The sequence below is a fragment of the Condylura cristata genome, unplaced genomic scaffold (genome assembly GCF_000260355.1).
Source record: "Condylura cristata isolate star-nosed mole 26May11 unplaced genomic scaffold, ConCri1.0 scaffold00016, whole genome shotgun sequence".
NCBI classification, from domain to species: domain Eukaryota; kingdom Metazoa; phylum Chordata; class Mammalia; order Eulipotyphla; family Talpidae; genus Condylura; species Condylura cristata.
In genome coordinates, this window is record NW_004567117.1 from 21,681,525 (window position 1) to 21,702,607 (window position 21,083).

A 21,083-nucleotide genomic window follows, 5' to 3' on the forward strand; every position below is an offset into this window, starting at 1 on the left:
GGGGGTGGAAATACACTGGGCTATGGTGATTGCACATGGATGATTTGGTGATGGGAAGCCCACGGGGATTACAACTGAGATGAAAAAATGCACAAAATGATGTAAAAATAAACTATTATATTATTTGAAAATATGTAGGTTTTAACATAAACATGTTTTAGTTTTACTACCTTTAAAATTATTATAATAATCAAAGGAGTGCAGGAAGGATCACAGATGGAACAAGAATGCTAGAATGCTGATAATTGTTGAAGCTGGATTATGGATATTTGAGGGCTCATCATATTTATTTTATATGTTTCAAATGTTCCATAATACAAAAAGAATAATATGACAGACTCACTGTCAATTCATGGTCAATCTACTTTTATTTCCATCCCCATCAAATTTCCTTTCCCTCTAGTATGATTGTGGAGCAGGTGCCAGTAATCCAACGTTTCAACTACAAATATTCAGGGTGTATTTCTGAAATACAAACTTAAAAAATAACCACAATACCATGCTTATCCAGAAAAGTTAATAACACCTTAACATTAGCAAATACCCAGTTACCTCAGAAATATCTTAAATGGTAGGGTTTTTCCACAGTCAGACTTCTAGGTTTTGTTTAGTTTTGATTTTGCCTGTTGTTTGCTTTGTTTCTTTACATTTCACTTTGGAGTGAAACCATCCAGTATTTATCTCACTTCTTCTGATTTATTCTTTAGCATAATCCCCTCCAGTTCCATCCATCACAAAGGACAAGGGAAATCAGATACTTTTAGTGCAGTTTCATGCAGTCCAGTTTTTCCTTAACTGCACCCTGGATTCCCCCTTCTTCTGTATTTTAACTTGCTACTTGGAATTAGAGGTTTGACTAGGTTCAGTTTTTATTTTATTGGCAAGACTACCTCATCAGTAGTGTGCCTTGTGATATTGACAGCTTTGGGCCTGTGGCTAGATCCATTCCAGTTAGGGTCATATTGGTGACCAATATGATCAATCTGAGAATGGTGATATTCTGCTGTCATCCCTTCTCCATTTATTAGTTAGAATACTTCCATAGCAACCTATTTCTTTTCCTTCACTAACTTAGACAGCCCCTACATAGTACAGGCGACAGAAGATAAAAAGTTAAGTCTTACTTGTCAACTATCAAAATAATGATGGGTTCATTAGCATTTTTCATTATAAGACAATTAGGTAGTTTTTAGAGTATCACTATTAATCTGTGAATTTAAACCCACTCATTTTATTTTTACCTTTTTTTAAGTTTTATTATTTTTATTTATTTATGCAAACAAGAACTGGGGTGTAGGCCAGAGGTGCTGGGTGTGAAGGGTGAGAGGATTCACCAGAAACTCACTCAGTTTAAATGCAGATAAGTTGTAAATTGCATTAACTTCCCACCGCTACACAGGCTTTGCGTCTCCCCACAACTGGCCCTGTCTACATCAACTCTATCTACAGCATCTTCACCTGTGATCAATTTTTACTAAGTAAACCAACAGTCATGAAGTGTCCACTGTGCAGGGCCCAAGACACTTCCAAAAACACTTCTTGTCTAGTCTTATAGCAAAGCTCTTTTTGAAATAACCACAGATCTCACAGGGAGGTTCAGTTAAGAAAAACATACTAGTCCATCGAGGTCTTGCCTGTGGCAAGTCTAATCTGAAGCGCCGCTGAGGAATTGAAAACAGGTGTATGAGTGAGGAAGCTAGCAGGAGAAAGAGACCACGAGCCACTCAGTTCCTGGACTTGACTCCCAAAGCGACGGCGAGTCAGCCAGCTCCGCCTAGGATCCCGCCTGAGGTGGATGTGTAAACTGCGCTAGGAACCAGCCGCCCGCCCCTCCTGAGGCGTAGAAATGATCCCTTGCTTGGCGGACTCCGCGCGAAGGAAACCGGAACCCTTGAGCCGGTGGCGTGTGTTTCCGGAGGGAGTTTGAGACCCACGCTAAAGTCGGGCACGCTGGAAAGCCGGCTTCCGGGATGTGGCTTTTGGTCAATATCTAAGCGGCTCCCAGGTGCAGCGGCAGCGGCTATGAGGCAGAAGCACTACCTTGAGGCTGCGGCGCGGAAACTTCAAGACAGCTGCCCAGGCCAGGCCCGTTATCTTCTGTAAGAGGACGACAAGGGAAGCGGGGTGTGGGGAGCGGCAGAAGGTATTCCCTTGTCCTCATGAGCTCCTCTTCTCTTTTACAGGTGGACCTACAGTTCGTCACACGGTAGGAAGAATACCCATCGGGGTTGGGTCTTGGTCCCCTCGCCCGATCCTTTCCGTTCCTCACAAAGCGCTGAGTGAGCGGAGGCGAAATCTCACACACTGCGCTCATAAACACCCCCACCCCCATCCCTCCAGGCTTGTTTCCAGGAAAACCCAAAGCCCTTAATCTGATTTACCGTGCCTGTTAGGGACATTTGACACATTGATTAGTCTTCTCTAGTTTCCTCATTTCTTCCACTTTCGGGTCATCTCGTAGTTCACCTCTTACCTCTGTAGTCAGTACTGCTCAGCCTGCTTTGCTGGTTTTTCCTAGTTTTCCCAACCTCTAAATGTTGGAGTGTCCCGGGATTCAGTCCTTTGAATCCTTCCAGCTACCTTCACTTTTGTGGTCACTGTTAGGGCTTTTAAATTCTGTAGACCGAACACATCCCCAGCCCAGACCTCTGATGAATTCTAGACTAATCCAGAGATGCCTTCTTGATCACTTCCTTCCCATGTCTGAGGCCCAGATCTGACCATTGCCTCAACAGTTCTTTTCATTTCAGTAAATGAAAATTATTCAGCTCCCCTCCACAAGAAAAAAAATGTCTTAACAGCATTTCTTCCCAGTCAAATTTAAAGGCAAGTTGTATTGCCTTTAAAATAATGTGTATATCCAAAACTCTCCTTTTTTCACATTTACCACCCTGGTCCAAGGATTTCTGGATTCCTGCTAACTGCTTCTTTGTGTACAGTTCATTCTCAACTTAGCATCCAAAAAGCTAAGTTGGATCATATCACCATTATACTGTGACATCATATCACCATGTCACAGTATAAGTGACAATCTTTTTTTTGAGAATGTTTATTGTGGTAGCATATCTTGTGTGCTACTTGGTAAGTCAAATAAACTTATCAGAAGCAAAATCAAAAATCTTTTAGATATCACATGCTTTAAAACATCACAAAACTCCTTTATTGCTGTGATATAATGGCATGAAGATATGTTTAATGAGTATTAGGTAAATCTCTTAGCTTTTTTTTTTTCTTTAATTGCTGTAACACTGGTTTGGGACATTTGTGTACTAGAGATAGTGTTACGATACCACCCCCATCACCCAAGCACCCATAGTCCACCACCATAATCCCTTGTGCTTCTTCCTCAGTTTGTCTGTTTGCCCTTCTCTCTCCCCCTTTGGTAGGCTCAGCTCTATAGTCAGCTTATCTATGATGTGTTAATAGTTGGCTTTTATCTGACTTTTATTTCTATAAGTGACACCATCTGGTATTTGTCTTTCTGATTTATTTCACTTAGCATAATCCCCTCCAGTTCTATCCATATTGTCACAACTGGTATATTTTATTTTTGATAGCTGGCTAGTATTCCATTGTGTACATACACCATATCTTCTTGATCTACTCATCTATTTTGGGCACTCTGCTTGTTTCCATAGCTTGGCTATTGTAAATAGTGCTGCACTGAACACAGGAATTTATAACAATCTATGACCATCTTTGTTTTGTCAGATCTCCTCTTTGCAAAATTTAATAATTTCCAGGGCACCCTAATCATTTTGTTATTGTTTTGTCAGTCTTACCCTCATTTGCCTAGGACTTCCCAGGGCTTCAATTCCTAGAAAATAGCAGCTCTTTCCCTACTATATTTGTCTCCTCGGCCTGGCAAGGTAGGAGTGCTCAGTGCATATTTTCTCGATTGCATAAAGGACAAGTCTGCTGTCCTATTAATCTTATATGGAGTTACCTGCAGACAAAAATCAGATAAACCACAAAACTACTGTTTATTTTTATTTACAGTATTATATGATTATATTGTGAACAATGCTTGTAAAATTGGTGAGACATTAGCCCTTTTTTTTTTCTTAACAGCAGTGAGCAGAGTGGGACTTGCCTATCCATAAATGGAGCAACTACATAGTATTACAGTGTTTTGTTTTGTTTTGTTTTAATTTTTGCAATTGTGGCTGTGATTTTTTTTTTAAGATTTATTTATTCATACAGAACTGGGGTACAGGCCAGAGATGCGGAGGGTGAGAGAATTCACCAGAGACACAGTGGGGAGCAGAACAGGCAGATCGAGGAAGTACACTGCTGAGGGGAGCAGCGGGTGGGTCAGGAGAGGACTCCATGCCACGTGGTCACCTCTGGGGCAGGCGAGGATCGAACTCACGGGGAAGTGGCTTTAACTTCTTAGTGCTGTGCTTTAACCCTCTGTACCACTAGGGAGGGCCGTATTACAGTGTTTTACAAAATAAATTGCTGCAAATTTATCTTTTGCTCACATTTTGAATAATCTTTGAGGAGAATCTATATATGCTCTAATATACTTATTTATAATATTGACAGTTTAACAAAATATTTTGTTTGCTAAATCATGAGTTTCATTTGTATAATTTTAGATGACAAAAGCACTTTTGAAGAGACATGTCCATATTGTTTCCAGTTGCTGGTTCTGGATAACTCTAGAGTGCGCCTCAAACCTAAATCCAAATTGACACCTAAAATACAGAAACTTCTTAATCGAGCAGAAAGTAATTATACACTCAGTTTTAAAGAAGCAAAAATTGTGAAAAAATATCAAGATTCCAAAAGTGTGCTGGTAAGATTTTAATTCCAGTGTATAAACTAGTTTTCTTTCATTTGAAATGAAGTTAGTCATCCTAAATGTAGATTAGACTTGTGGTTGTGTATTTAAATAATGAAAATATATGTGTGAATATTTGTATGATTACTGTTTCCAGAGTACAGCTTTTTCTTTTATTGTTCACAATTACCTAACGCCAAGCATCATTTATTCTCAGTTGTTCTCAGATCTCATTATTGAACACAATCATTTTCACAGAATTTCCAGATTTCATGAGCTGACCGATGTGACTTAACCTAAACTGCAGTTACCACTAAATTATCAGTTCATGTACTGGTCCTTCAGATAGCACCGCCTAATGCTTTATTAATGTCTGATGATAATGTCACTTCTTCATAGCATAATCTTCCCCATCCATATCAAAGTATATGTTTACATTTATGCCCAACAAAGTGCATCTTATGTTCATTCATTGTTTATCAAGGGTCTATTTTTTAAAAAAATACTGTAAATATTAAGGATATAAAAGAACCCATATCAAATTACTTATGGTTCATTAGATGAAAACCAGTATCAGAAACATTTTATCTGTATGTTCCAAGTTAACATCAGCTTTTGGAATGCCCATTTACTGCCAAGCACAGACCTGGCCTTATGTCGTCTGACCTAAAACTGTAGTCAGTAACTTGTGTTGCAACCATGTTTAGACTTCACCAATGCTATACCGATAAGTGCAGTTTGCTTTGTCATAATATTAAATTTAATGTGTTTAGCCTATTTTCAAAAAATATCAAACAACTTACCTAGACCTTTGATATACACAGATCATCCATTTGAAATCTCACCTGTGCATAAACGATCAGCATACTTCTCACCTAAACAACTTTGTTTTAATTTTGTGGAGCCTGGTCAGAATTCTGTACATTGCAAATCAGATATGCAGAAGAAAGGCATTTGGCTAGAAAATAACCATTTCTTGAAAAATTAATGTGGAAAAGAAAATCAACTTACAGAACTAATGGAAATGAAACGTGCAAATTCACTTGGTTTTATAAGCTACAGTTTTTGATCTATGTTTATAGAAGCACTAAGGGCTTGAAGGGGCCATTTAAAGTTTCAGTGATATTTTGTCATGTTTTATTGAGAAGTTTGAAATTAGTTTTCAAAAATATATTAGCTGTCTAATGCTATTATTGTAAAGAACATTAGATGTTAAAGGTCATCACTACTAATCTCCATTTTCCTCAGATACTGCTATTTCCTTTGAGAGTAGAAGCTTATCTTTAAAATGTTAAATTGGCCCTCCCTGGTGGCACAGTGGGTTAAAGCACAATACTATGAAGCTTTCCAAGTTTGATCCCAGGCAGGGGAGGTGACCCAGATGGCACAGCAGACCTCTCCTGTCTCCCCCACTGCTCTCCTCAGCAGTGTACTTCATCAATCTGCCTGTTCTGCTCCCCACTGTCTCTGCTGTCTCTGGTGAATCCTCTTACTGCCCCTGCACCTCTGGCTTGTACCCTAGTTCTGTATGCATAAATAAATATTTTTAAAAAATAGTTAAATACAAATGTTTTTTTTATTACAAAAGTTTATTTTTACATCATTTTGTACATTTACAAATGTTTTATCTATCTATCTATAAAGATTTATTTATGCATACAAGAACTGGGGTATAAGCCAGAGGTATGGGAGGTGAGAGGATTCACCAGAGGCAGAGTGGGGTGCAGAACAGGCAGACATACTGAAATACACTGCTAAGGGGAGAAGCAGGCATGAAAAGAGACTGCTGCACCATGTGGGTCACTTCCTTGGCTCTCCAGAGATCAAGTGTGTGCTGCAGTGGTTGGCGATAGCTTGATAGCTCTGTGTCTTTAACCACTGCGCCACCAGGGAAGCACAATATTTAAATATATTTTGAAATGATCACAGTAAGTCTAGTTAACCTCTGAGAGACATTAATTTTTTACTTCAGATTTTCTCATTTCAAATTTGTGTCTTGTCTAATTCCTCTTAATAGATCACAGCCTCTACAAAAGCAACTTTTGTTACCTTGTACCTCACATAGAATTTAATAAACATGTGGCTTACTGTATTAATTTATAAGAGAAATCAGCCCAGTGGTTTTTTTTTGTTTTTTGTTTTTTTAATGACAGATGATTACTTGTAAAACGTGCAACAAGACAGTTAAACATCATGGTAAAAGTAGAAGCTTTCTGTCAGCATTACAGAATAATTCTGCCATTCCTACAAGTAAATTTAGCCTGAAGACACCAGAAAGGAAGACTCGAAATCCTGCAAACCTAAATCCTGATGTGTTTGGTTCCAAAGGCAAGAGCCCAGCGATTTTCAGGTTTGTTTTTTATTTTTATTTTTATTAAGCTCATTTGAATTGCTGATGTTAATTCTTGAATATTTCTTTTAATTTTTCTCTGTTTAATATATATTCCCTAAATTTTGTCATGCAGTTGAGCCTTTGGCCTCCTTTTCCCCATTTCCTTTTCATCTGTAGTATCATATATTCCCTGTCTTCCATTCTCACCTGGAAGTCATTCCTTGACTTCCAGCCTCTTCTGGGTCTGTTCCCACCTGCCTACTAAACATGTTTTCACTTCCCCACACTATGTCTCAGCTGACCACTCAAACTGCCCATTCTCCCAAATTCCTTATTCTGGGAGTAAACATGGCCTTCTAGGCATTTTGATTTCAGATGATTAGAATAGTTGGCAGCCTCCTCCCTTGATCCTTGTGGGGTGAGTTGCCCGTTTCTTTCTATCCTGAGTCTATGGTTTTGCTTGTTCTCTCCTTTTTCTCCCTACTGCTGGTGTCTGTTCAGGTGTTTATGTACATTTTGGAGGACCACTGTGCATTTCCTGAGCCTGCCTCTAGTTTTAAAACCTTCTAGTCTTATAGTTTCTTAAAACACAGGTCTGATTAGAAGCCTCTGGCACCCAACTCTACAGCATATGGATCAACTGCTTCAGCATGGCTTTTCAGCTCTCACTATCTGGCACCAATCTGCCTGCCTGTTTTACTCTCCTAGCAAAACTGAACCACTCAGTTTATTTTCCTGCTCTAAGCCTTGTTCTTGCTGCTTTCTCTATGAGAAATTGCCATAGAAATCTAACTGAATTAGAGATTTGTCTAGCGATACTGACTTATGACTGGGCACATTGTACTTTTAATGATCTATTTTAATACATTACTCATTATGATAGTATATTTGAACTTTACAGAAACTAATTTTTTGGGCATTTTCTTACAAAAAATAAAGTGAGCTTGAATGTTTCTTAAGTATAAATACAACATTCATTTAGGACTTGTGTTTTTAATATTAGGTTTGACACTTATAAATTTGGGTATTAAAATTTCTAGTCCAGTTTTCCTTATTCTTTATTCAATTATTTTGATACTGGGTATGATGGGAATTCATTAAAGAAGTCTCCACTTTATTGGATAAATGTAGATAATGGAAAGTTTGCTATAATTCAGTTGCATTTAGACCAACTGCTGCTAAGATATATGCAGGAGTGAGAAATTTAGCATCTCATTGGAGAGTCAGAAAAGGGATCAGACTAACAAACCCCAAAAAGGGTTCTGGGATACACAACTGAAGCAGAAGAGACAGCCATAAATACACACATACCAGATGGGGAATCATTTTATTAAATAGGGCTTTCCCTGTGTCTGATACTGTTAAAAAGTACTAGCATGTAAAATAGTACAAAGTATCTGCCCTAAGGAACTTAACATTCTATTGGGGCAGATAAAACACAATGACTCTTACCTGTGTAGGCTGAGATCCTTTGTATTTGAAAAAGGAAGTGGTCTTGACTTACAAAGGACTATGCTTTTAAAGTCCTTTTTTAGAATTTTCATGAATCTTGAAGTTAAATTTAAAAGGGATTCAGATCCAGTGACACTTTATCTTTACCCTTCTCTTCCACACGTGATAGAAGCTTCCAGAACTACCTAATACTTGGGTGCCTTCCAACTATTGCTTATAGCCTCTTTATTTAGGAGTTGTTTAACAAAAGGAGGATTGTGCTGGGTACAGCCATTGCTCGCATATGGCTGTAATACAAAAGAGTAGAAAACAATTCCAGTGGCCGTTATCTAGGCTAGGCAGGAAGAACACTTTTAAATTGCCATTTGTCAGTATAACCAAGTGTACTTTTGTTTCTTTTCAGAACACCGACATCTGGACAGTCAACACCCATTTACTCCTCAAAGAGTGCTAGCAAAACAAAGAAACACTTCTCTCAACTAAAAATGTTGCTAAGTCAGAATGAATCCCAGAAGAATCCAAAAATGGACTTTAGACACTTCTTATCATCTCTGTAAAGGATGGACAATGAAAATAAGTAGTGTTTCATGTGATTTCTAAAACTGAAGTTAGAAAAACGGCTTTTTATTTATTCTTTACATGTTTTTCTTTGGCATCCTTCAGTGTTTATGTACTAATGTATGGTTTAAGCCTCTAAAAGTATCGCATTTAACTTGTATTTCCATAAGTAAAATGAAATTTTCTTGCTTACACTAATAGAACTCTAAAAAGATGCTAAGTTTAAAAAAACAGCTGAATTTTCCTGATACGTCTGACTATAAGTTAATGCTCTCTGCATGAGTTTCACTTAATTCAAACATTTCAGGTTTTTCCATGGAATTCAAATGAAATTCTGAAAATCAATTTACATCCCACTTTAGTCAGCAAGCTACTTATCAGAAAGGCAAAATCCATTTTTTATGTCATCCAGTTAGAAATAAAGCCACATGGTCTTCAGCAATTAAAATAGCAGTCAGACTATAGGCAGATAAGTCAGGCCCCACACTGCATTTGTTTCCTCCTTCACTCTACTGCCCTCTGACGAATTGCAACAGATGTGCTAAGACAGGAAAGGAAACAAGAAAATAAGGAGAGATTTGCTATTATATAAAGTGGGGTTCATGACAAATGAAAATAATTTGCCTTTTCAGAAAAGAACAAATCCTTTTACTCTTTAAATCCTTTACTCTCTGAAGAAATCTTTATGAGGAAAAGTACTAGATGTTTGTCTAGAACAGTGGTGTATAAAACAAAGCTGGGGCATGAATATGCATCAAAATTACCTAGAGAGTTGATAAAAGATACATCATTGACCTTAAATTTCCATATTCAGTACGTCTGGAGCCCAAGAATGTGCGCCTCTGAGAAGTCCCCAGCTGAAGTTACTATTGCTGGGCTTTCCTTTCTCTCAGTGAGGAGATGGTTATTTTTCATGGGAACCTGTACTTTATTATATTCTTACTGGACTTGATTTAACTATTTAAAATTGTGAAGCAAGTCATAGATTTTATCTAGAACACAGGTTATCAAACCCAATGGAACCAGCATCAAATTGTTAAAAATAAACTGCTGGGCAGTGGGTGGCGCAGTGGGTTAAAGGACCACATTATAAAGCTCTCAGAAACCACTGCAGCACAAGTTTGATCCCCCGCCAGGGAGATGACCCACATGGCGGGGAAGACCTCTCCTGACCCTCCTGCTGTTCCCCTTAGCAGTGGACTTTGTCAATCTGCCTGTTCTGCTCCCCACTCTGTCTCTGGTGAATCCTCTCACCACCCCTGCACCTCTGGCCTATACCACAGTTCGGTAAGCATAAAAAGATAAATCTTTAAAAAAAAAATAATATATATATATATATATAAAATATATAAACTACCAAGCCTTACCCCAGAAAAACTATCCAATAACCCCCCAGGTTATTATGAACACTCAAGTTTGAGAACCACTGCCAAGCAAAGAGAATATCCTTAGGCATTTTTTCCATTCTCACATCACTGAATATTTCCCGTTATTTGTTTCCCTCCCAGTTCATTCATCTGCCCCCTGCCCTTATTCCATATCCATTTGATTCATAAAAATAATCTACACACTTCAAAAAGAACATAAAACTTTATTAAGAACATCTTATATTGTCATCAGATACAGCCCAAAAAAAAAAGGGGTAAAGAAACGGAAAATAATCTTCCCGTGTGCTGCTGCCCCCTTAGAACAGATTCATGTGTGGATGGCTGGGATTACAGATGGCAACAAAAGCTCTGTATTAATAAATTCAGTAATGCAATACTCCCCCATTTTTTAATACCGAGAAGAATTGGATTTACACCAAAAAGCTTTGATATAGTGCAACAACTATGAAAAGACTACATCTTCAGGCGCTGTTATTAGAATTACAAAGCAGTTTAAAAGCTTTATATTACTTCATGTAATGTAAATTTTTAGAATGGAAATCAGGTTGTTCAAACTTTCCCAATTGGTACTTTTGTTTTTATCTTTCTAAAGATTTCTCACCTCTGTTCAATAACTATATTGTAAGAGATGAGAAACTTACCTAACAAATGACTAACTTTCTAATTTTGCAAATCAAGATGATGTCATCTCAGATTTTGCTGATTATGAAGCAGTTCTTACAGGAAAACCCTACTTCAGAGTGCATGTGAGAAAACATACAAAATAGTTGCATCTGGACTAGTTTTCCTGGGGGTGGCGGGAGAGGGGGGACAGTTGGCTATTAGGTACAGCTGATTTTCTGAGGCTCCCAAGTTCCCCACTTTTTTTTCTACTTACTGTAATGCTGGAAGGAGCAGAGGGAAGGCCAAGGAGTCTGTTCAAATTGCCACTCCAGACAGCTCTCTGCTCTGTTTGTGGAAAAAAGAGTGATGGTATCCATTCAAACCATAGTTTCCCTACTTCAAGCATGGTGATATGCTTTTCTCCTGAGGAGTCAAGCTAAACTACACTCAAAAAGATGCATGATTTGCCTCACACAACAGAAAAACTGTTCATGATTTGTAACTTGGTATTATATTGCCTCCACCTAAACCCATTTCTAAAGAAAAGAGAGCCTACCTTTTAGAAAGGAAGACTATTTACTGCTCAGGCTTATCATGTCAGCTAACATAAATAAGGCTGAAAACTAAACCAGACCGTATCATTCATGTTTACAATTAGTGAATTAAGCAACAGCTGAGGGTTTGTGAAGAAATGGTTAAGGAGTGGGGTTGGGGTTGGATCCAGGTTGGGTACTATCACTTATCACAAATCACATGAAGCTCCTTAAAAAAATAATGCATTTTTATCATAAATATTTAGAGCAGATACTGGTATTAAAATCAGTAAGTCAGAAGTCTGCCTAAAATGGTGAAAATATTTCAATAAACTAATAGATTTTAATCTTCCCAGGACTACATACACCTTATAAATTAATTTTAAATGGAAAAAAATTTTAAGTGAATCAATCACTACTTTAGCAGATCATAAATAAAGTCAAGATATTGCAAATAAGTTAACAAAAGTTTTTGCTTTCATTTTAATACCCAAACTAACTTACTTACTAGACTTTTAGAATAGGTATAACCAGGTCTTCTAATTGTGCACTTGTTAGCCTCCCTCTCCACATGCTCTTTTTCTTATCTCCTACACCTAGGGACAGAGGTACATAAGATAGACACCCAATGTGAGGGTCTGGCTGCTGCACACCATTTCCTTAAAATGATGTTACAAAGGCTGATCAGGACCTAAGAGTAGTAATCTGACAATCATATCACAAATACATTTGTGGTTAAGTGGATTAGATTCTGAGGTAAGCTTTCTGAGGCATTCATAGGAAACTTAAGAACTGCTGTTTCTCTGAAAAAATTATGCCCAGAGTCCCAAAGTTAAAAACTGAAATCAGCCAAGTTTGGGTGGAGAATACTTATATATTTCTGTTTTAGAGAGAGGTCAAACTGTTGAAAAGTAATGTTTTTCAGAACTATAAGCTATTACAAATAGACATTTGCTTTCTCCACATATTAATTCATTTTAACTATAATGTTGAGAGAGAAACAGTGAAGCCATTAAAACTAGTGAGACATATTGGCTTGTGGAGTTTAAGAAATGTTTTATTGACTATCTAATTTGAATCTGCTTACACAACAAAAAGAAAAAGATCTAATATGTAATGAATGAAAAAAATGTTTATCCTAACTTATTGAGTACAAATCCACAGCTTAACAATGTGATTTTAAAAGAAAGCACAAGAACATGCAACTGCTCTAACACACAGGGCTAGAAATAAAAGGTAAAAAGTACATTTGTTTTTGGTAATTCTAAATATACAAATATAATATTTACCAGATCTACCCTGTAGAACAGCACTGCTTTATTTCCAAATATACAGTCATTCAAAAACCTCAACGAAATACTAAAAATGTTTCAGGCTATTTTACTGAACAGTAATGAGTATTGTGTTTTTGAGCTAACAGCTAAAAATACTATTGAAGTTAAATGGCTAAATAAGTAATGAAAATATTATTTTATGTTCATTTTAATCCCATAGATGATTTTATGTTAAAGAGATCAATTATACTAAAAGAAAACTGAGGTGATAAAGATAAATTGGTTCCAGAATTTAAGTTGTCCTCTTGGTAGAATGTCAAAATTTATAACAATTCCCAAGTATATTCATATTAATCTATTCAAATAATCCTGAACAATTTATTGAGGGGGACCCCTATTTAACATTATTTATTCTACACTGTCAGTTGGAATGGAATCCCTGGAGTGTTAGTGTGGATAGTTCTCTAGGCTCTGATCTGATTCTCAAAGTAACATCCATTAGGGATGTTATGCATCTCAGGGGATAAGGAATCAAAGGCATTGAGAGGCACAGAACTGATATTTTAGTCAGGTAGAAGGTGAAGATTAAGTTAAAACATTGTGTCCCTTCTACAATCAATTCCTAACTATACCATAATAAAGTCTCAACCAAATCTTGATTAGTTCTCACCCTTTCAGAATTACATACTATACAGTGATTAGATACCTAAGATAATAAAAGAAACATAAAAATACACGAAGAAATAGAAACATGGAACATCTCACAAGGCCCTGAATTAAAAAAAAAATTACAAAAAGATTTTTTGAAAATAATCACTATATGTGAGCTTATTAATACAGAGATCACCACTTTGTTTAAACTAAGTAAAGTTAACTTACCAATAAAATAGTAAACAAACCAACATTTTAAACAATTTTATAAATTACTTGTCATTTTTTTGTTAGTGTCACTCTCTCAACAATATACAAAAATAACACTACACTAGTAGCCACCTAACCTGTCTCCATTTCTTGCAAAGTCCTGGGCCCTGGAAAGAGACTGGTCGTCAATCTTCACTGTAGATGTCCCCCGCAAAGGGCAGGTGCATGTGGCTGCCAGTGACATTGGGCAAGCGAGATAAGTCTGGCAGGCTCTGGATCCGGGACCTGAGTTCTTTGCGCACCAGGGAAACTCTGGCTAACTTGCGCTTGTATTCCTGCAACATCAAACCACTTTCATTAGCATCTGGGTGTTCAGAAAAGAGCTATCTAGCTAATAATGCTCTGCATAAAACCTGGTACTACACTCAGTTTAAGCTTAATTAAAAAAATATTACGTGATTTTTAGGATCAAAAGAAGGCCTTTGAAAATATATAACCAGGTAAATTCTATTATGAAAAAACTACACACTTAACCTGTTGTTTCACACCTATAAAGAGAAGATTAACATGTTAATATACTTATCCTCTGTACAGAAGATATGTAGGTGTCATTGAGTATAGGATAAGAAAAATTACCTATTTATTTTCATAAACCTAAACTGAAGTTTAACACTGCTTTCAATTGTGAATGCTGGTAACAAACCACAGGAGTATTTAGTAGCTGTGAGATTTTCCTCCAACAGAGACCCGTTGTTTCAATATTACATTACAGTTATTTTTACCAGCAATCATGAAATACTACTTACATTTATCATTATTTTGAAAATGATAAGTAGAAGGACCCACTACATGTTATTTAATGTGTTAATAGTAGTGCACACATTATCTTAGTGCACACATTTTATTATTTAAATACTGTATTTAAATAATACAGTATTCTTTGTAATGCCATGTATTTTATTTTCTACACTTAAAAGATTTAACTTGAGGGCCCTCCCTGGTGGCCCAGCAGGTTAAAGCACAGCACTAAGACACTAAAGCCACTTCAGCATGAGTTCTATCCCCGCCCCAGAGGTGATCCACATGGCGCAGCATACCTCTTCTGACTTGCCCACTGCTCCCCTCAGCAATGTACTTCATTTATCTGCCTGTTCTGCTCCCCACTGTCTTTGGTGAATCCTCTCACTGTCCCTGCACCTCTGGCCGGTGCCCTAGTTCTGTATGCATAAATAAATAAATCTTTAAAAAAGAAAAACAACATTTAACTTCAGAAAGAGCTGAGGATTCCAACAGCAAACAGCACTTTCACACAGAAGTAGATGGTAGCCCAAGATGTCTGTTTGGAAACCAATCAATCTCATTTTTGCCTTGAAGAAAACAGTCTAATCTCTGTAGTGGGAATATCTCTTCTTATGGAACGTTTTCAGACTTCCATATGGGAAGAGAGAGGATCCTTTTATGCTATATCACCTCATAAAACTTTAAGTAGAAATCCAAAAAATGGGTATTCTTCCTGCTTCTAGAAAGATTATGACCTTCTCTCTCCCTCTAAGGCTGCTCTCACAGACAAGACAGAGCAGAAGCATGAGATAACTTTCCATTGTGTAGAAAGCCTATACACAAAGGACACTTCTCTCATATTTCTAAGTTCAGGCACATGGTATTTTTAAAGAGAATTCAAAATTTTCAAGAGAACTCCAGTTCCCACTATTTATCAATTAAGTGACAAACTCTGAAACTGGGTCACACAAATTTTGAAAAAACTGCCAAATACAAATACAACCAGAATTGTGAACCATTTCTCTATAGGTTTTCTGCCTAAAGTGAAATCACTAGTAACTTTCTTTGGACAGTAGACCCTTGAACAACAGACCACAGGGACTTCTTTCTATCCACACATTCTGCCAACTCTAATTTATAAATGGATATTTGATTGCAAGCTGTTGTTCAAAGGTCAACTTTATTACTAAGTCTCTCTCAAAGAATTACACCTGGCTGGGAAAGGGATTTCTTAGAATTACTATAACATAATTGCTTTCAGGCAATGCAGGGAGAAAAAGGAATCTAAAGCATGAGAAACTAGGCACACCGGCAGAGAATGCAGGCAAGGCTGAGAGCTAGAAAAGTATAACTTCGGGCACATAAGAGGGGTGTCAACTCTTGCTATGTATATATCCCTTCATTTCTAACCTATCATGAATGAAATCAAGATAAAGTGAAACAGTTTAATAGGAATCTATACCTCTAGGTGAGATGCTCCACTCTCCTCATCTTCACCAGTGATAAATTCTGGAAAACCAGTAGGTTTCAGCATGGTAGCTCAGATGATATACAAAAGATAAACTCCAGGGTATTTTACATTTTAAATGCATACCTCTCAGCAGGATCTCATTACACATCTCACTTTGCACACATTTCTTCCTCAGAACATGTTGGCTATGGGGGTAAAAACATATTTCCATCTGCTCTGCTGTACTTAGCTAAACTCACTCTTGAATAACGCCTAAAGCACTCTAGGGTCAACACGATATATTTAGATGCTATTAAAACATAATCAAAAGCAATTATTCTGTTCCTGTTGAGGCCAGATGTTTTGATAAATATCCTATCCTCAGTGGTCCTTATTGTCCACCCTAATTTCTAGTATTCTTCAGTTGTAAAAAGATAAAATTTATCTTAATCCTTTGATTAAAATGAAAAAAGACACGATTGGCAGAATGCAGAAATTTTGCCAGTGTTAAGAAGAAATGGCAAGTGTGGTAAAAGTGAGCCAGTACACGTGTATTTGGAAAGTTTCAATGGTTTTCCTTGCTTTCCCACCAAGTGCGTTGTGTGCAATCAGTAAGGAAAAATTGGCCTAAGTGACCTGAGAGCAGATGGACTTAACAGCAACATACAGAACATTCCGTCCAAAAGCAACAGAACACACATTCCTTTCAATTGCACACAGGACATTCTCACATTGCTCAAAATAAGTCATAAGTTAGGCCACAAGTATTAACAAATTTAGAAGACTGAAATCATATCAAGCATCTTTTGTAAATACAATAGCATGAAACTGGAAATCAAGAAAAGTGAAAACTTCGTAAATATGTGGAGATTAAGTAACATGATACTGAACAGCCAATGGTCAAAGAAGAAATCAAAAAGAAAAATTACTTTAAAACAAATAAATAGAAAAATACATAAACCACAATATGCAGAATGTAGCAAAAGCAGTTCTATGAAAGTATGTAACAATAATACCTATATCAAGAAACAAAAATAATTTCAAATTTGTAATCTAACATTATACCTCAAGGAACTAGAAAACGAGTAACAAATAGCTCAACAGAAGTAAGGAAATAACAAAGAGGAGAATAGAAAAAATGAAATAGAGATCAAAAAGATAAATAGAAAAGATTAATAAATTGTTTCTTTGAAAATATAAACGAAGCTGACATTTAGTTAAAACTCCCTAAAGGAAAGAGAACTCAAATAAGTACAATCAGAAATGAAAGGAGACATTACAACTGACACCACAGGACCCTAACATTGACAAATTCCTAGACACATACAACCTCCTAACGTTGGATCATGAACAGAAAATCTGAACACACCAATCACTAAGAAATCTGAGTCAGAATCAATAACCTCCTCAAATTCAAAAGCCTAGAACCAGAGGGTTTTACTGGTGAATTCTACACAAACATTCAAAGAATTAATAACAGTCCTTCCCACACTATTTCAAAGAACAGAAGGAAGACTTCCAAGTTCATTTAGTTAAGAGCAAGACCACCCTGACAGCAAAACCAAACAAGGGTACACAAGAAAATAGCAGGGCAAATTATTCTGGATAAATACAAATGTCAAAATCATCAACAAAAAATTAACAACCTGGGCCTTCCCTGGTGGTGCAGTGGGTTAAAGTACAGCACTAAGAAGCTAAAGCCACTTCGGCATGAGTTTGATCCCCGCCTGCCCCAGAGGTGACCTACATGGCACAGCAGACCTCTCCTATCTCACCTGCTGCTCCCTCAGCAGTGTACTTTGTCAATCAACCTGTTCTGCTCCCCACTCTGTCTCCGGTGGGTTCTCTCACAATCCCTGTACCCCAGTTCTGTCTGCATAAATAAATAAGTCTTAAAAAAAGTTAACGACCTGAATTCAACAATATATTTAAAAAGACCATGCAACATGAGCAAGTGGAATTTATTTCAGGGACGCAAGAATGAGTCAACATCTGAAATCAATCAAGGTGAAACTGCATGTTAGCAAAATAAAGGATAAAAATCATATGATGATCACCATAAATGAAAAATTTATGATCAAATTTATGACAAATTCAATATCCATTTATGATTTAAAAAAAACCTCCCATCAAAGTAGGCACAGAGGGACTATACCTCAACAAAATAAAGGTCACATATGATCAACCCATAGCTAACATCACATTCAGTAGTAAAAAGCTGAAAGCTTTCCCTTTAAGACCAAGATCAACAACACAAGAAGGCTCAGTCCACCACTTTTAATAAACATAGCATTAGAAATCCTACATAGAGTAATTTGAAAAATAAAAAATCATTTGGTTGAGATTATTTACAGATGACATTATTTATAGAAGACCCAACAGATGCCACAAAAATACTGTTAAAACTAATAAACAAATACCGTGATATTGGGGGACACAACAAGATTGACATGCACAAATCTGCTGTTCCCATATACTAAATATGAAAATCAAAGAATTTACAATCCCACTTACAAATGCATGAAAAAGGACAAAACATCAAGAAATAAATTTAACCAAAGACAAAAAAAATAATGAAATTGAAATGCCGCAAATATAAAGATATTCCAATTCATGAAAGAATACTATCAAAAAACCCAAAGCAATCTATATATTCAATACAACCCTATTAAAATTCCAACGGCATTTCATTTTTCACGGAATGCAACAAATACTAAAATTTGCATGAAAACACCAAGATGTTGAATAGCTAAAGCAATCTTGAAAAAGAATAAAGCTGAAAAAGTCACACACCCTGATTTTAAACTGCTACAAAGCTATAGTAGTAAATACAGTATGGAAAACTGGCATAAAAAGACATAGTAATCAAAGGAACAGAGAACCCAGAAATAAACCTATACACGTATTTATGAAAAAAGAGGCAAGAATATACAAAGAAGAAATGACCATCTCTTCAGTAAGTGGTGACAGGAAACTGGACAGTTGCATACAAAAGGAAACTGAACCAATACCTTACACCATACGCAAAACGAACTGGAAGTGGATGTGAATGAAAGATGTGAAACCTCAAAATTCCTAGAACAAAACATAGGTGAAGGCCTCTTAATATTGTCTTGAGAATATCTTTTGTATGGTAACAAACACAAAAGAAATTTAAAAACAGAAATAAAAACCAAGTGAGACTACATTAAATTAAAAGGCTTCTGCATAGCACAGGAAACTATCAATAAAATGAAAAGTTAATCCACTGAATGGGAGAAACTATTTCACCTATCTTTAAGGGATTGATATCTAAAATACGCAATACTGATACAATTCAACAGCCCCCCCCCAAAAAAAATCCAATTAAAAAATGGGGAGATTTGAAGAGACATTTTTCCAAAGAAGACAGATGCTAGCAGGGACATGAAAAAAGTTGTCAAGGAAATGTAAATCAAAACTATGAGCTACCACCTCATACTTGTTAAAATGACTATTATCAATCAGATAAGAAATAACAAGTGTTGGTGAGAAAATAGAGAAAAGGGAACCCTTGGTTATAGTCACTATGGAAAACCTCCAATATGAAAGTTCCTCAAAAAATTAAAATACAACCATGTGAACCAGCAATTTGATTTCTGGTATTGACCCAAATAAAACAAAAATCAGTATCTTGAAGAGATATATGTACTACCATTTTCATTGCAGTGTCACTTATAGTAGCCAAGATAAAGAATTAAGCTGAGTGACCATCAATGGACAGCCAAGGAAAAGTGTGCTGCTTAGCAATGCTTTGGTTAATGGCAGGTCACATATATAACAGTGGTACCAATGAGCTACACCACATAGCTTAGACGTGTGGCAGACTGTACTGTTTGCAAACTGACAAAATCACTTAGCAATGCCATTTGTGACAACACATATGGACCTCAAGGACATTAGGCTAACTGAAGTCAGATAAAGGCAAATATTATATGATCTCACTTACATGGGTATTCTAACAAAACAACCTCCAGAAGCAAGCTCATAGATAAAAAAACAGATTAGTGGTTGCAGGCAGCATGGCGTGGGGGATAAGCAAAATGGGTGAAAGAGGGCTAAAGACTTAAACTTAAACTTACTAAAATGTACAGAAAAAACAAATCTTCGGGGATCTGCTAAGGTAACCATATGACAAGCTTGAAAGTTGCTTTGAAAAATCTTTTCTTCTCCTTTTTTACATTTTAAAAGGATAAGTTTATTAAGAACAGGAGAAAGAAAAAGAGATCCCTGCACAGGCACAGGCAGGAATAGCTACAATAGATCTTAAAAAGCTTTCCTCTCTCTCTCTCTCTCTCTCTCTCACACACACACACACACACACACACACACACGCACGACTTTTGTAATTACATATGGTAATGAACAGCAATTAATCTTTTTGTTAACCGATATACTCCTCAGTGTAAATAAATGTAGAATCATTGTGTAGCACACATAAAATTAATGTTAATTATACCTCAATAATAGTAACCAAGTATAATTAACCAGACACCCAACTTGATACCAGCTCCTTCCTGTCTACAAAAATGCTTTCCTTTCCAAACTGTCTGGAGGTTCCTCAAACTGCTAAACATGGAGCTTCCCTACGACCCAGCAATCCCACTCCTAGGTACCTACCCAAAAGACACAAAAACACTGATTGAAAAAGATACCTGTACCCCCATGTTTATTGCTGCTTTATTTACAATTGGAAAAACATGGAAGCAGCCCAAATGCCCAAAAGTAGATGACTGGATAAAAAAGATGTGGTACATATATACAATGGAATTATTACTCAGCAACCAAAAAAGAGAAACACATGTCTTTTGCAGCAACTTGGATGGAGCTGGAAAAGATCATGCTTAGTGAGATAAGCCAGAAAGAGAAAGAAAAATACCGGATGGTTTCACTCATAGCATATACCATATACCAACAACCATATACCAGAGACATTTTGAGGGGGTGGAGTCGGGAATGGGATCAAAAACGGGGGGAGAGGGGGAAAGAAATGCACGGGATTATGGTGATGGCACACCGGTGATTTGGTGATGGGAAACCCACGGGGA

General features: G+C 36.8%; 2 protein-coding genes across 2 annotated transcripts in view; one reads left to right on the forward strand and one right to left on the reverse strand.

The window, feature by feature from the left end:
• The first annotated feature begins 1,972 nt into the window (after positions 1-1,972).
• Positions 1,973-10,158, forward strand: LOC101633564 (chromosome unknown open reading frame, human C18orf21). Its single transcript, XM_004684001.2, has 5 exons — positions 1,973-2,099; positions 2,184-2,206; positions 4,602-4,801; positions 6,940-7,136; positions 8,974-10,158. Exons 1-5 carry the CDS (start codon positions 2,023-2,025, stop codon positions 9,125-9,127), a joined length of 651 nt encoding a protein of 216 aa, XP_004684058.1. The 5' UTR covers positions 1,973-2,022; the 3' UTR covers positions 9,128-10,158.
• Positions 10,159-10,504: 346 nt separating this feature from the next.
• RPRD1A (regulation of nuclear pre-mRNA domain containing 1A) overlaps positions 10,505-21,083 on the reverse strand; it is a 58,831-nt gene continuing 48,252 nt past the window's right edge. Inside the window, exon 7 of the mRNA XM_004683847.2 lies at positions 10,505-14,122. Within this exon, the coding sequence (XP_004683904.1) occupies positions 13,973-14,122 (150 nt within the window). The 3' untranslated portion in view covers positions 10,505-13,972. The remainder of the gene's footprint in view (positions 14,123-21,083) is intronic.

Excerpts from the sequence above, each read along its gene's own strand:
- LOC101633564 (XM_004684001.2), top strand. The coding sequence starts at position 2,023 with ATGAGGCAGAAGCACTACCTTGAGGCTGCGGCGCGGAAACTTCAAGAC. Across the intron at positions 2,207-4,601 it reads GACCTACAGTTCGTCACACG|ATGACAAAAGCACTTTTGAA; the intron begins GTAGGAAGAATA and ends GTATAATTTTAG. Across the intron at positions 7,137-8,973 it reads AAGAGCCCAGCGATTTTCAG|AACACCGACATCTGGACAGT; the intron begins GTTTGTTTTTTA and ends GTTTCTTTTCAG.